We start from the raw sequence: 15,890 nt of genomic DNA, 5'->3' as shown, positions 1-15,890 counted from the left end.
CTGCAGGGGCTCAACCACAGGGGTAACTTTATAAAACAAATTTCAGATTTTTATTGTTGTTAAAGCAGAACAAACGACGATCACCAGCAAAGCCTACTTCTGGGAGTGAACTGAACCGCCGGAACCCGCGTGACCGGTAGAAAACACAGTGGTTCGGTTTTAATAACCATCTCCGTAGATTATTTAAAGCTGGCGCTCCGAGTGGCCCAGAAATGTCACTGCACGCTGCTCCGTGAGGAGAAACCACATCCACGCCTGGACAGAGGTTTACATGTCCTTTCACTATTAGATTTTATTTTCTAGCAAAATGAATAGGGCCCACCTTTGATCAGACAGAGAAATTATTTTGTGCTAAGACACTACTAAACCTCTGAAGGTCTTTTCACTTCTCAGTTCGGGGTTCCTCAACCTTGGCCCTACGTAACAACCGTGCGACAGTGTTTGCGGGAATTGTTTGCACTAACAAGGGACCTTCAAAAGAGAAAATCAAACAAGTGGCCAAGTTCAGGGGCGGTGAACTCGCGGGCCTAATGCGCTCGTGTCTCATGAACGGTGTCCGTGACGAGGGTAAACTGCAGGGATTCTGTATGCCTTCTGCTCAAGGCACCACGACACAACCCCGTCCTGGGGCTCCTTCTTCATCCGAGGGTAGGAAACGCCGCCTGGGCGCTTCGGAATAATAAACAATGCACATTCCCGTCTTATTTGCAAAAATAATCAGCAGCAGCTGCTACTCACACAGAATTGTTCACAGAAAGATATCTTACATACGGAACCCAAACATTTCAGAACTTGCAGAGTCTGGCGCCAAAGGAAGTACTCTGCCTCTTTAAGTTTAAAATAAGGCATGACAATTCACTTCTACATTCCTTCAATCAATTAAAAAAAAAAAAAAAGACTAAAGCATTTTCCTGGGACTTGGAGGAAACAGCTGGACACATCTGTCAGCTACACATCTTGGGAGCGAAAGGAAAGCAATGCGTGGACGCCATACTCACATGTGAGGGCTCAGCTCATAGAAGTTTCTGTTCCTGTAATCTTCTACTTTCTCCGGTGAATAGATCGGCAGTGACCGGTACGGGTTAACGGAGATGACCACACTCCCAATGTATGTCTGTGGAAGGAAGAGGACATACGCCCATTATTAGTACGTACACAGCATGTACTTTAACCTCTGAAATTTTATCCTTTAAAAAAAAACCACGCTAGTTTCCTTGGCCGTTCATTTCCTGTTTTTCAAGAAAACGTTACCTTTCTGAAGACAGAGAGTCAATCATGCGTGTTCATTTTGCTGATACATGAAGAGCGTGGATTCACACGTGGAAAACACTTTTCAAAACCTCCAGATTCACTCAGGATCCTGGCTAGGAGCCCGCCGAAACCCTTGCCAAAAATTAAGTCACCGACCACTGTGAAGTGTGGGCAAGGCACACTGTGCATTCCCCGATTCCAGTTAGAACCGGTGTTTCCTCCCTCCCCTCTGGCCTCGTGCTTGTCTTCAGTAAGCAGGTCTCCCCCGCCCGCCGCAGCCATCCCTACCAACAGGGCCGGGCCTGGCGCTGCCCTTACCGAGCCTCTCGGTCTCTACAACGGGCTCGGCACCGTTATCCCTCGGGCAGCAACCAGTTTTATCTGTTCTCTGACGTGCTGCAACACCAGAATGTGCTTTCTGAAGGACAGGACATGTAACGTCCAATTTAAATTCAGCCCGGCCGGCGTGGCTCAGGGGCTGAGCATCGGCCTATGAACCAGGAGGTCACAGTTTGATTCCCGGTCAAGGGCACAGGCCCGGGTGGTGGGCTTGATCCCCAGTGTAGGGCGTGCAGGAGGCAGCAGATCCATGATTCTCTCTCATCATGGATGTTTCTCTCTCCCCCTCTTCCTTCCTCTCTGAAATCAATAAAAATACATTAATTAAAAAAAAAAAAAAGAAGAAGAAACAAGACTGCTGCTGTGGGGAAAAAAAAAAAACACCTCCCAATTTCTGGCATTCTATTACTGGAACCCAATCAATCTGGCCCGACAAGAAATGACTCAAAAACAAAAAAAAGACTCCAACTTTCCTAACTTATTCTATTTAGACAAGACTTTTTCAAGACGGTTTCTGCACTCTCCAACCGACCTGGGCAAGCAGATGGGCGATGCTAGAAACTGAGTGACGGAGCAGCTTCTAACTGACTCACGACCCTTAGTGACACGGGCACCATGAAAATACAAGGGTCAGCTATTCCTTTAATATCTGTTGATTGAAAGATCAGCCTTCCTTAGTAGAAAAAGGACACAAAATTTACCTTTTTAGGTAGTTTCTTGAATACAGGAATCAACATAAATGTTTGTCGTTAGCAGAACCAACAGTTTGAGATTGCCCCCCGAACCCTGAATGTCAGCCTGGCTGACTCCCCGGTCAGAACCTGCCTCGCTCGCACTCCCACGGGGACAAACGCCGCTCAGCCCAGCGCCGAAGGCCACGCGGCCCAGGTGTGCGCTCTGCCGACGCGACCCGGGACTTCCACGCACACGGAACTGCGTGCTGCCCCAGCCCCTTCCCCGTCACCTAGAGAGGCGGACCACTCACGAGGCCCCGTAAATATTCGTTCGCCGAGTGACTGGCTCGCACGGGGCGCCTTCACCACTCACCAATCAGCCGGTACAGACCACGGTGCCCCTGCAGCCATTCTGCTGCGGAAACAGCACCGCGCCCACGGGCTATGGTGCCCGACCTGGACTCAGCCGGCCTGCCGTGCCGCCACTGAACAAAGCCTTAAGCGACACGCTCTCGCCTCGGGCCTGGGTCCTGCTGGGAAGGTGTTTGCAAAGACGCCAGACAGACCTCCCACCGGCACGCACAGCCCTGGGGACCAGGACTGCACTCTTCCCCCTTCAAGAGGCAGGCAGGTGCACTTCCCCACCCGCCCACCTGCACTGGTCTATGCGACTCGGTGGGACCCGAGGGACGTTCGTTAGAAGACGCAAGCAGAGGCGTGAAAAGTGTTTGTGTAGCAGGATGTTCTCCGATGTTAGGACTGCAGCTGGAAGCCATGATGGGAATGAGCGTGTGCGAACGTGTTGGCGATGTCCTGTCGAAAGCCGAGGAGGTGCCCTGGACTGCGCAGCCTGACAACCCTCAGACACAGGAGGCCCAGGCCCCCCTAAGTCCCCCCTTCCCCCGGCCCCCGGCAGAGGCCTACAGCCACAGGCATCGTGATCCCAGCTGAGACCAGCAGAAGACACACCCGCTGGGCTGAGCCTCAGCTGCTATCCCGAAGAACTGGGCGCAAATAAATGGTGGTTGTTTTAAGCCATTCATTTTTGGAGGGTGGTTCGTCCCAGGGCAACAGCGACTGAGACACCAACGCAGCTCAGCAGGTCGGGAAAGGGCCAGGCCGCACAACGTTCTCCATCGAAATACGCCAACAGTGGGGGCACCTGGGCATCCCCGCATGCCACTGCTCCGGACGTGTGTCCTCTAATGCTGAACCCCAGGAGGTGTGTTCTCTAATCCTGAACCCCAGGAGGTGTGTCCTCTAATCCTGAACCCCAGGAGGTGTGTCTCTAATCCTGAACCCCAGGAGGTGTGTCCTCTAATCCTGAACCCCAGGAGGTGTGTCCCCTAATCCTGAACCCCAGGAGGTGTGTCCTCTAACCCTGAACCCCAGGAGGTGTGTCCTCTAATCCTGAACCCCAGGAGGTGTGTCCTCTAATCCTGAACCCCAGGAGGTGTGTCCTCTAATCCTGAACCCCAGGAGGTGTGTCCTCTAATCCTGAACCCCAGGTGGTGTGTCCTCTAATCCTGAACCCCCAGGAGGTGTGTCCTCTAATCCTGAACCCCCAGGAGGTGTGTCCTCTAATGCTGAACCCCTGGGAGGTGTGTCCTCTAATGCTGAACCCCAGGAGGTGTGTCCTCTAATCCTGAACCCCAGGAGGTGTGTCCTCTAATCCTGAACCCCCGGGAGGTGTGTCTCTAATCCTGAACCCCCAGGAGGTGTGTCCTCTAATGCTGAACCCCCAGGAGGTGTGTCCTCTAATCCTGAACCCCAGGAGGTGTGTCCTCTAATCCTGATCCCCAGGAGGTGTGTCCTCTAATCCTGAACCCCCAGGAGGTGTGTCCTCTAATCCTGAACCCCAGGAGGTGTGTCCTCTAATCCTGAACCCCAGGAGGTGTGTCCTCCCCTCTGAGACCTGCCCTTGCTGTGTATGCGTTTCTTCCTTGAAGGTCCTCTGGGCTTCAGTCAAAGGGGTAAATATGCCCACATTTCCGCCAGGAGGAGAACCTGAGTGTGTCTAGTCCCAGCCCTCCTCTCTCTCGGGCCGGAAAGGCCGCCTGGCCGCCGCTGCCTGGCCGGTGACGTCCAGTTCCGTTCTAGATGCAGGCAGGTAAGAACTGCAGGACCAGATGAGACCTCCTGTCGGGGATCGAAACAATAGTGACCCAGCAGCTCATTTATTTCCACATCAACTCACGTTTAGACTTACAAAGGATACCCTCGATTTCCTTAAGCCACTGTATGTTACTTCACGTTGGTATTTTTTACTCTGTCATGTCTCAAAAGTATGGTAAACGGACTCATCAAGTAGCCAACTGGCACTACAAGTCGGAGACCCGACTCGGAGCTTCTTCAAGTCGAGTTTGTGCATAGAAGGGCGAGTCGTCGTGTGCGCTTTATTCTGCATGTGCTGAGGGGAAGGAGGAGGAGGGAAAGCATGGTCCACCTTCACAAAAGGGAGCAGCAACAATAGCCCTCCGCTTGCCCCCTGAGTTCCACTCGCCTATTCCACCAGAAGGAAGAGGCTGGTATGTCCTCCATCTCGCACCAACGCTTTCCAGAGCTCGGGTGACGCCAGTCCCAAGCGAGCCACAGACCAGGCCACCACTGCGGCTGTGCTCAGACCTGAACCTGCGCCCTAGGTCCCAAAGGACTCAGAGAAGCTCCTGCTAGAATCCAGAAGATGTTCTTCTATTCGGCTGTTCACACCAAAAAAGGACCCCAGGACCCCTTCCCCATAATGGCCCAAACTACTCACCAATAGGTTCTATACACCTTCCCCAACAGGCACAAGTCTGGTCTGGCTCTCATTACCCTCAAGGGATGGATGGATGGATGATGAATGGAAGATGAATGGATGATGAATGGATGATGGATGGATGGATGATGGATGGATGATGGATGGATGGATGATGAATGGATGATGGATGGATGATGAATGGATGATGGATGGATGATGGATGGATGATGGATGGATGGATGGATGGATGATGAATGGATAATGGATGGATGATGGATGGATGATGGATGGAGGGATGGATGGATGGAGGATGGATGGATGGATGATGGATAGATGGATGATGGATGGATGGATAGATGTGTGTATATGTGAACATACGTACGTATTTGCTCAATCAGTGTACTTATTTACTCCTACCCAACCTGTAACCAACCTCCAGACCATCCCTCCACTCCCTAGCTCAGCACCTCCTGATCCCACCCCTCAGCACCCCAAGTCCTCAAGCGTGTGCACAACCCCGTGACAGAGGAAAGCTCGCACCACTCCCACCGCCAGGTGACACTACGGAGGGAGAAGGGAAGGGAAGGGCGAGGGAAGACAAGGGCACAGAAGGACAGAAGAGAGAAAGGGAGGAGGGAGGGGAAGGCCCTACCTTTCTATCAAGGGCACATTCAATTAGCAAGTTTATCGTCTGCTTCTCGAGGGCAAACACTAAAACAAGAATGTACAAACATTCCTAAGTCAAAACAACCCTGTCTTCATACTTCAGATATCACCAGCATTCCAGAACAGATGCCTGTGGATAAGCAAATAACGCTGCTCGAGTAGACAGACATTCCTCCTGTGATTACTGTGCAAAGTCTTCCCTGGGGCGTGCCCAGCCAGCCACCTCCCCTCCCAGACGTCAGGAATCGGAAGAAAGGCCCGAGATATGCAGCCCACAGACCACGGATTTCATTCCACAAGCAAGTTCTGCCACAACCCCACCCTCAGAGATCCCATTTCAAAGAGCCGGGGAGGGGCCAGGCAATGGCATCTTCTGAAGTCTCCCCAGATAACGTGCCGGGAAACCAGGACTCCGGGGGCCAGGTTCTCCTCTCAGGCCAGTGTCATTCCTGGCCCCTCTTCCAGCCTTCTCTCCCCTGTACGTATTCCGGTGCGTCACACCCTACGGAGACACAGCGGCCTCTGTAAATTGGGGCCGTCCTATGACTGACTGTGGATTTACATGCCTGGCTCTGACTCGTTATAGTAAGACTTTCATCATGACCAACGATGTGTACTTGAGTATATATGTACATGCACATACATACGTCTGAAATTAAAATTTCACAAAACCTAAGTACCCTTACCACGTGCGATGCCCTGAGAGTCTTTGTCCAATTGTATTCATATAAAAATCTTTCAGCTGCTGGTCCCTAATCTACGAAATGGCTGTCATCACCCACTCACGGTTGAAACTCAGTTTACACAATACCGCTGCATGCACTTCTTAGCCTTTTCTGCAATTGCCCTTCCTTTGCAATGAAAGCTATGACCCTTCCCTCCAGGAAATAATCCACAGACAATACCACATACAAGCCTGCATACAGTTGACATACCCGGTTAAGAACTCCCACCGTAAGGGACGAAGCAATGGCCAGTTAAGGGCAGAAAGCAAAGAGACAGAGGGAAAGAGAAAGCGAAGCAAAGGGAAAGAAAGGGAGTAAGATGTGATCAGAATAATTCTGAAAGAATAAAAATGAAGAGCTGTTAGAGGAGGAGCCAACAGCTCAGCTCAGCACAACCACCACGGCCAAACGAGAGCGATGACAAGGCTGCATGCAATGCATTCTGGAACGACACCCAACCGAAAAGAAACTTTTGCCTGGTCGGCGTGGCTCAGGGGTTGAGCGTCAACCTATGGACCACGAGGTCACGGTTCGATTCCTGGTCAGGGTACATGCCCGGGTTGCAGGTTCGATCCCCAGTGTGGGTGTGCAGGAGGCAGCCGATCCATGATTCTCTCATCATTGATGTCTCTCTCTCTCTCTCTCTCTCTTTCTCTCCCCCCCCCCTTCCTTTCTGAAATCAATAAAAATATACGTACTTAAAAAAAAGGAACGTTTTTCAAGTTAAACAATGAAGCACACAGGAGGGGCAAATGGGACATCTGTTATCATGTCAACAATAAAAATAGAGTTAGTGAAAAATAAGTGAAGCACAATTTGAAGGTTTATGAGCCGTGATTATGTGAAGGGTGCGTGCGGTCCTCCGTGATGCCAGAGAAACGCACCGTGAGCGCACACACACGTCAGGGGTTCCGCGTCCTTCCCATCGGTTCTGCCCGGGGCAACAATCCGATCTCTCGAAGCACTAGCACCCTGTGGGGGTACGTTTCCATTCCCCACAGGAACCTGAAATAAAAGCGTAACTAAACCACAAGGGACATAAGGAAATCCTACGGTGACTCGTTTTCACCCCGATGGCTTCTTTGGCACCTCTTTTTAAACGTCGAATTCCTCCAGCATCTTCTTAAAGCCCCCGCGTTCCGAGGCTCTAACCGGCATCCCATCTGCCTACCTACCGCTTCCTCGCTTTCCTCGGAGCCCGTTTCAGTGACTTGCTTACAGCCTCCACACGCGTGGTTCCCTGGACACGCATCACCAGGCCTATCGAACCTGGACACGCATCCCCACGCCCATCGAACCTGGACACGCATCCCCACGCCCATCGAACCTGGACACGCATCCCCAGGCCCATCAAACCTGGACACGCATCCCCACGCCCATCGAACCTGGACACGCATCCCCAGGCCCATCGAACCTGGACACGCATCCCCACGCCCATCGAACCTGGACACGCATCCCCACGCCCATCGAACCTGGACACGCATCCCCACGCCCATCGAACCTGGACACGCATCCCCACGCCCATCGAACCTGGACACGCATCCCCACGCCCATCGAACCTGGACACGCATCCCCACGCCCATCGAACCTGGACACGCATCCCCACGCCTATCGAACCTGGACACGCATCCCCACGCCTATCGAACCTGGACACGCATCCCCACGCCTATCGAACCTGGACACGCATCCCCACGCCTATCGAACCTGGACACGCATCCCCACGCCCATTAAAATGCCGGCGGCCGCTGTACACTGAGTACCTTTCGCTCACCTCTTCCTAAGTCCCCAGGACACAGGTGTGCATTCTCCATCTCCATGTCCCCACCAGTGGAGCACAAATAAGTTGGGTGCTAGGACCCCATCACCTAACCAGAGTGGAACCAGCGACCTAGTTTCTTCTCGTCCGCGCCCACGGTCCACGCTGCTGGGGGGCAGCGGCCCCCACCTGACTGGGGAGAGCGGAAATCCTTCCAGGAACAAACAGAAAGCGGAGGGGGAGGGATGAGGTCTTCTCCTTACAGGGGGGAAACCTTCATCTCAACAGAAAAGGCTGCGTTTTCAGTGTGGACCCCAGCACCCAGGATTGCGCCTACATCGTGAAGAAACGCAGGACACTGTATCACACGCATCCTGTCACCTCAGAGAGATGCACCAGGGACGTGGCAATGCGACAGGCGGGACGGATTGGAATATCTGACTTCAGGCTAGTTATTTCATCTAACATGGCATCGGGGGATAGCAAAGGCTGTGGAGCAGCCCTCCGGGTCCCGGCCTCCACGCCACGCGGCTTCTACCTGGGAGACGGCCGCAGTCCAGACCCAGGCGGGCAGACTCAGGCCAGCACCCTCCCCACCCGCCCTGTTGCCTGCACCGAGCTGAGGCGACATCTCACACACAAGCAACACGCCTTCTCAGAGCCTTCCTTATGCAAAGCATCGCCTCAGGAGACAGAAGGGCGCCCGTGGGCCGTGCCCCTGGGAGGTCTACAACAGAGCGTAGGAGATGAGGCTTCTCTGTCATAAAAACGTAACGCTTCGGCGTTAACGACTCTAGCCCCCAAAGCAGAGGAAACGGGACCGGAGTGATTCTGGGCTGACGGAGTCATCTGTCCTCCTAGCTCACTGTCTGAGCGAGTGCCCGGGGCTTCAACGAAGGCAAGGTCACTGTGAACCCCAGAGACCCCAGAACGCCCGGGGAGGCGGGGGATTGAACGGGTCTAACGGATGGGCATCCTTCCGATCAAGGAATGTTCCCCCCAAGAACTGTGCAAAAGACCTCAGGTTTCAGGCGAGAGCTGACCCTCCCTGCTAAGACAGCGCACCCTTCCAAACGTTGCTGTATTTTTTTTTCATTTTTTTTTTATTTTTTTACATTTTTTTAATTGTTTGAAGTATTAAAAATAGTAGTACATAATGTCTCTTTTTTTCCCCCATTGACCTCCCCCACCCTCCCCTTCCCCCCAGTACATGCCTTTACCTGCCCCCCTCCAGTGTCTTTTATCCATTGGTTATGCTTATATGCATGGGTACAAGTCCTTCGGTTGATCTCTTACAGCCCCCCCCACCACAAAACCTCCTCTGCCTTCCCTCTGTAGTTTGACAGTCTGTTCAATGCTTCTTTGCTTCTGTATCTATTTTTCCCCCTTTTCTTTCCTTTAAAAAAATCTTGCCTCTGCAGACTAGAAATAAACATATAATAACAAAAAATGTTTGAGTCCCAATTTCAATGTCCAACAGATCTGAGTCCCCCTGTCAATGTCAAACAGTTCCTTATGTGTACATGTCAGCAATGATATCTGGATGGTGGGCACATGGTGGCAATGCGTTGCTGTATTTTTTTAAGCAAAAATCCCCAGGGACCCAAACTGACATCTGCACACCCAGCTCTGCCCCACAGCCCAGCGGCGGACGGAACCCAGGTGCTGAGCGGTAAGCAGAATGTGGTGGATACAACGGAGCGTTATTCAGCTTCAACAGGATGGAAACTCTGGCACACGCTATAACATGGGTGCAACCACGCTGGAGGCACGAAGGCCACCCGACCGCTTCTCAGGACGGGGGATGGAGACGCCGGCCTGGCGGAAGGCCTCCTGGGAGTCACAGCCCAGGAGACAAGACAGGGTGAGGCGTCTGGGCTTCGGTCTGAAGGCCGTTGGGAAGTCAAAGTCGGCGTGTGGGTAAGGAGGTTCGGGGATGAAACGGGCTGAATTTAAAGGCAAGGCACCCGGCCCCAGGTGGGCTGGGCTCCGATGCTGTGTCGCCCAGGATTACGGGTGAGACAGCGTGTAAGCCTCGGCTCCAGCACCCGGCAACGTTTTCCAGTTTGGTGTGAACCTGCACACATTCCTCATCTCCTCCAAGCCCATCTCATCTGGACAAGGAAGGCGACACCGGCTCCTCCCGCATCTGGTAAATGAGATTGTGCTATCGCACTGGCCACGGCTCCCGCACGCCCCCGGCGGTCCCTACGCGTGACCTGCTGTCATCATAAAGACTCATCGCTCGGCTCTACTGGAATCTACTGGCCATTGGAATAGCCAAACCAATTCTCAAAAGCCTGTACTACGTTCACGTAGCAGCTAAATTCGCCGAGGAGTCCTGGAAGGCCCGCATCTTACAAAACGGCCTGCGTATACAGGGAGTTGTTGGGTTACATCTTAATAAAACTACCATTAAATGCCTAGAATACCGTCAACGTGAGAAACATTCAAACCTGCAGAGAATTCTTATGAGTTTATCTGAGCCAACCTGACAATTGCCGGGAAACAAAACCTCCACCGACTGAGGAAACGCTCTAGAAAATGGCAGTTTGGCATCTTTTCACACATGACAATCGAAAGAGGAGGAGTGAGTGGCCAACACTGGTCACTGGTGATGGATTCGGGAGAAGGCAGAGAGCTCAGCGGAGGTGGGGGCGGGGGCCTTTGGGATTGGATGGAAAGTAAAATGACGGCACATACTTCTTTCACACCGGGGGGTGAGGATAGCGGACCGGCGGCTCACAGAACAGCAGCACCGAGAGGTGTGGTCTGGCGGCTGCGCTGGACGGGTCCAGCAAAGGGAAATTGTGACGGCAAAGGGGTGTCTGTCAGGTATGTCATCCTAGACCAGGGGTGGGCAAACTTTTTGACTCGAGGGCCACAATGGGTTCTTAAACTGGACCGGAGGGCCGGAACAAAAGCATGGATGGAGTGTTTGTGTGAACTAATATAAATTCAAAGTAAAGGAGCGGAGGGGAGAGCAGGAGAACCGGATAGAACAGCCGGATCCGGCCCGCGGGTCGTAGTTTGCCCACGGCTGTCCTAGATGCAAACTCAGGCTGCGTTAGGGAAGACTGACCTTGTTAGGGAAAAACACCGCCCGAGGACGCGACGACCCACATGAGCTGCTCGGAGTTTGCAATGTTTAATTTCACACCCTCCCGGTGGTGGTCGCTGCAGGACTGAGTTCGCAAGGCCGCACACAGGCCCCCAAGCTGTCAGGCTCCCAGTGCGGCCCCTGCTCGCCCAGGCACGGAGGTGAGTACACCAGCCAGGCGGGTGGGGCCTTCAGACATGACACCCCGACTTTCCAACGCTGGGAATTCGATCCCACGGCACCAAGACGGTATGTGCCGCAGTGTTTCCAATCAGGCGTCGGTGAAATGTCCCCAATGTCCCCAAAGAGGGCTTAAGCCTTCACTGGATTTTAAAGACACAGTTTGGTCAACCAAACGCTTTGGCTGGTCTTTCAGAGACAGTCCAAATCGTGAACACTGCCTCCGTGTAAATGTCCACCGTGATGGCAACAACCCACGTGGACTCCTCTCCGGGCCTGTGTCTAAATGAAGCAATGCCACTCAGGAGGTGCATTGCACACTGCCGCCTAAGGCACCCTGTGGTGCCCAGGCCACCCACCCACCCACACACACAACGCACACACACACACACACACACACCAGGAGCATGTCTGTGATGCCCGGGCCACACACACACACACCAGAAGCATGTCTGTGGTACCCATACAACACACACACACAACAAGAGCATATATATCTGTGGCACGCATGCAATACACAAACACACACACACCGCTCACAGCCCACCTTTACAGAGGAGAACACGGAGGCCTTAGGGAGTTCTGAACCGGCCCGAGGCCTCCCACTCGGTGGCAGGGGCAGCACCGCCGATGGACATGGGAAGAGGGACACGTGACCGGTCAGGCTCCTTCGCTGCTCAGCATGGAGATGGCGCGGGTCACACCCAACACGGACCGTTTCACTGTCACGATGAACCCACCCAGGAAGCCCAACCACCGTCCACGGAGCTACCAGACCCTCACCCTGGGGACCAGGCAGCGCGTGGACCAAGGCAGCACCGGCTGGGGAAGGCGTCCCTCGAGGTCCAGCATCACGTGCTCCCCCTGCTCACGGCTCTGCTCCCGGGGCCGCTCCTCACCGGTCCTCCCTCTTCCTACTCCTCACCGGTCCTCCCTCTTCCTCCTCCTCGCCGGTCCTCTCCCTTCCCGCTCCTCGCCGGTCCTCCCTCTTCCCGCTCCTCGCCGGTCCTCCCTCTTCCCGCTCCTCACCGGTCCTCCCTCTTCCCGCTCCTCACCGGTCCTCCCTCTTCCTCCTCCTCGCCGGTCCTCCCTCTTCCCGCTCCTCGCCGGTCCTCCCTCTTCCCGCTCCTCGCCGGTCCTCCCTCTTCCCGCTCCTCGCTGGTCCTCCCTCTTCCCGCTCCTCACCGGTCCTCTCTCTTCCCGCTCCTCACCGTCCTCCCTCTTCCCGGTCCTCACCGGTCCTCTCTCTTCCCGCTCCTCACCATCCTCCCTCTTCCTGTCCTCACTGGTCCTCTCTCTTCCCGCTCCTCACCGTCCTCCCTCTTCCTGTCCTCACCGGTCCTCTCTCTTCCCGCTCCTCACCGTCCTCCCTCTTCCTGTCCTCACCGGTCCTCTCTCTTCCCGCTCCTCACCATCCTCCCTCTTCCTGTCCTCACCGGTCCTCCCACATCCTGCTCCTCACCGGTCCTCCCACATCCTGCTCCTCACCGGTCCTCTCTCTTCCTGTCCTCACCGGTCCTCCCTCTTCCCGCTCCTCACCGTCCTCCCTCTTCCTGTCCTCACCGGTCCTCCCACATCCTGCTCCTCACCGGTCCTCCCACATCCTGCTCCTCACCGGTCCTCTCTCTTCCTGTCCTCACCGGTCCTCCCTCTTCCCGCTCCTCACCGTCCTCCCTCTTCCCGCTCCTCACCGTCCTCCCTCTTCCCGCTCCTCACCGTCCTCCCTCTTCCCGCTCCTCACTGGTCCTCCCTCTTCCCGCTCCTCACCGGTCCTCCCTCTTCCCGCTCCTCACCGGTCCTCCCTCTTCCCGCTCTTCACCGGTCCTCCCACATCCTGCTCCTCACCGGTCCTCCCTCTTCCCGCTCCTCACCGTCCTCCCTCTTCCTGTCCTCACCGGTCCTCCCACATCCTGCTCCTCACCGGTCCTCCCACATCCTGCTCCTCACCGGTCCTCTCTCTTCCTGTCCTCACCGGTCCTCCCTCTTCCCGCTCCTCACCGTCCTCCCTCTTCCCGCTCCTCACCGTCCTCCCTCTTCCCGCTCCTCACCGTCCTCCCTCTTCCCGCTCCTCACTGGTCCTCCCTCTTCCCGCTCCTCACCGGTCCTCCCTCTTCCCGCTCCTCACCGGTCCTCCCTCTTCCCGCTCCTCACCGGTCCTCCCTCTTCCCGCTCCTCACCGGTCCTCCCACATCCTGCTCCTCACCGGTCCTCCCTCTTCCCGCTCCTCACTGGTCCTCCCTCTTCCTGTCCTCACCGGTCCTCCCTCTTCCCGCTACTCACCGGTCCTCCCTCTTCCCGCTCCTCACCGGTCCTCTCTCTTCCCGCTCCTCACCGTCCTCCCTCTTCCCGGTCCTCACCGGTCCTCTCTCTTCCCGCTCCTCACCATCCTCCCTCTTCCTGTCCTCACCGGTCCTCTCTCTTCCCGCTCCTCACCGTCCTCCCTCTTCCTGTCCTCACCGGTCCTCTCTCTTCCCGCTCCTCACCGTCCTCCCTCTTCCTGTCCTCACCGGTCCTCTCTCTTCCCGCTCCTCACCGTCCTCCCTCTTCCTGTCCTCACCGGTCCTCCCACATCCTGCTCCTCACCGGTCCTCCCACATCCTGCTCCTCACCGGTCCTCTCTCTTCCTGTCCTCACCGGTCCTCCCTCTTCCCGCTCCTCACCGTCCTCCCTCTTCCCGCTCCTCACCGTCCTCCCTCTTCCCGCTCCTCACCGGTCCTCCCTCTTCCCGCTCCTCACCGGTCCTCTCCCTTCCTGCTCCTCACCGGTCCTCCCTCTTCCTGTCCTCACCGGTCCTCCCTCTTCCTGTCCTCACCATCCTCCCTCTTCCTGCTCCTCACCGGTCCTCTCTCTTCCCGCTCCTCACCGGTCCTCTCTCTCCTGCTCCTCACTAGTCCTCTCACTTTGCTCCGAGCTGGTCTCCTCACACCGGAGACCCGTCTCTGCTGCACGTGGCCCGGCGTGGCCTCTGCAGTCACAGCTGCCCGCACGCTCCACCATCTCTTTTCCCTGCGGTGTTTCTGGGTTCGCAGTCTGAGGACAGAACCAGCCCTGGGGTTGGTGTTGGGTTCGTTAGGTCTCTGCTGAGCCACACATCCCTGGCCGTGGTCAGGAGCCACACCTGGGCCGGTCACGCAACCGCGGCTGCCAAGGAGGCCACAAGCCGTCCGTCTAGTCTAGTCGGAGGCAGGTCTGCCAGCGTATTACACCCTTTGTCCCTGGCTGCCGGCACCGCAGACCATGAATTAAAGAACTATATATGAGCTCGGTGCCACGCTGAAACACCAGCTAAAAATACAGCCCGCAGCCTTCATTTTAGAGCAGGACAACACGCCGCCGCCCTATCTCCACGAGATCGACTCTGTAAGGAGACAGCGTGCGCCGTTCTCCGGACCCAAGAACACGCTCTTAAAGGCACAGAGGGGCCTGTGTTCCCGGGTGCCGCTGGCCCGACGCCTTGGAAACAATACGGTGTGGCTCACGGAAGGCGGTGGTAATGCAGCAGAAAGGAGACCTGGACAACAAATCCCAAAGAAGGCAGGGGCCGGGGAACACGAACGGAGGGAGAGCGTCGGGGAAGGGGAGGGAGGTTCTCGTTACTAGAAACCTCAGTGTCTGAAACCTGGAAGAGAAGTCATTCTGAGCTTCCAAGTTTTGGACCTACCACGTGCTTCACCCCTACTAGGTGCCAAGCACCGGGCTAAGCTGCTAAGCACCACGATCCCCACTTGATGGATGCAACAACGGACCTTCGGTTGTGTCCATTGGTCACCGTGGCCGTGAGAGGCCAAGACTGAACCTCAGGTCTACCTGCCAAAGGCCACGCCTTTCCCAACATGCCACGTGGCATCCCACCTCCACCCCTCCAGACACCCTCCACCCCCAACACAGTGTGAGGAACCCAAGAGCCCGCCTTTCGGAAGCAGGATCACCCCGCCTTGACCTGCCCTGCAGATGGAACCGCAGATACAGCCGCGGGTGCAGAAAAGACGGCACACTGGCCACACAGCCCCGGTGCTGACCTGCTTCCCCCCCTCCCCACCTCATTCATAAAGAACCACGCACCGCTCTCAACCACCTCCATCCTGAGAACAGGATGAAAAACCGCCTCCTGACCCCTTCCCCCGCCTTCCGGAGGGGAGGGAGCCTCACCCTGCCGGCGTTACTGCTTCTGACGAGTGAGCGCGGGACCCGGGAACTGAAGGCACTTGCTCCGTGTCACCAGGCTCACGTCACTGCGTTGCCGAGTGCCAACTCAACTCGGGGCAGGGGCACCGATGACCTTGTCAGTCCTCCGTCCGGGGTTGGGATCGCCCCGTCCCCAACCTCCACATTCTTCACTAACAACTCAATTATTCTGAACAGCATTTTGCAGGCTCCGAATGCCTCCTATGACCCTGGCCGGTGTGGCTCAGTGGGTTGAGTGTTGTCCCACGCACTGAGGATTCCTGGTCAGGGCACA

The 15,890-nt window shown here is 55.6% G+C and overlaps 1 protein-coding gene across 8 annotated transcripts in view; it reads right to left on the bottom strand.

The window, feature by feature from the left end:
- MYO1B (myosin IB) overlaps positions 1-15,890 on the bottom strand; it is a 158,554-nt gene that overhangs the window by 107,746 nt on the left and 34,918 nt on the right. For all 8 annotated transcript variants that reach the window (XM_080667320.1, XM_080667324.1, XM_080667322.1 and 5 more), the window contains exon 3: positions 999-1,114. In XM_080667320.1, coding sequence (XP_080523446.1) covers positions 999-1,114 — 116 coding nt within the window. The remainder of the gene's footprint in view (positions 1-998; positions 1,115-15,890) is intronic.

The sequence above is a fragment of the Plecotus auritus genome, assembly GCF_963455305.1.
Source record: "Plecotus auritus genome assembly, chromosome: 5".
In the NCBI taxonomy this organism is placed as follows: Eukaryota; Metazoa; Chordata; class Mammalia; order Chiroptera; family Vespertilionidae; genus Plecotus; species Plecotus auritus.
This window is presented reverse-complemented; position numbering and strand designations above follow the sequence as displayed.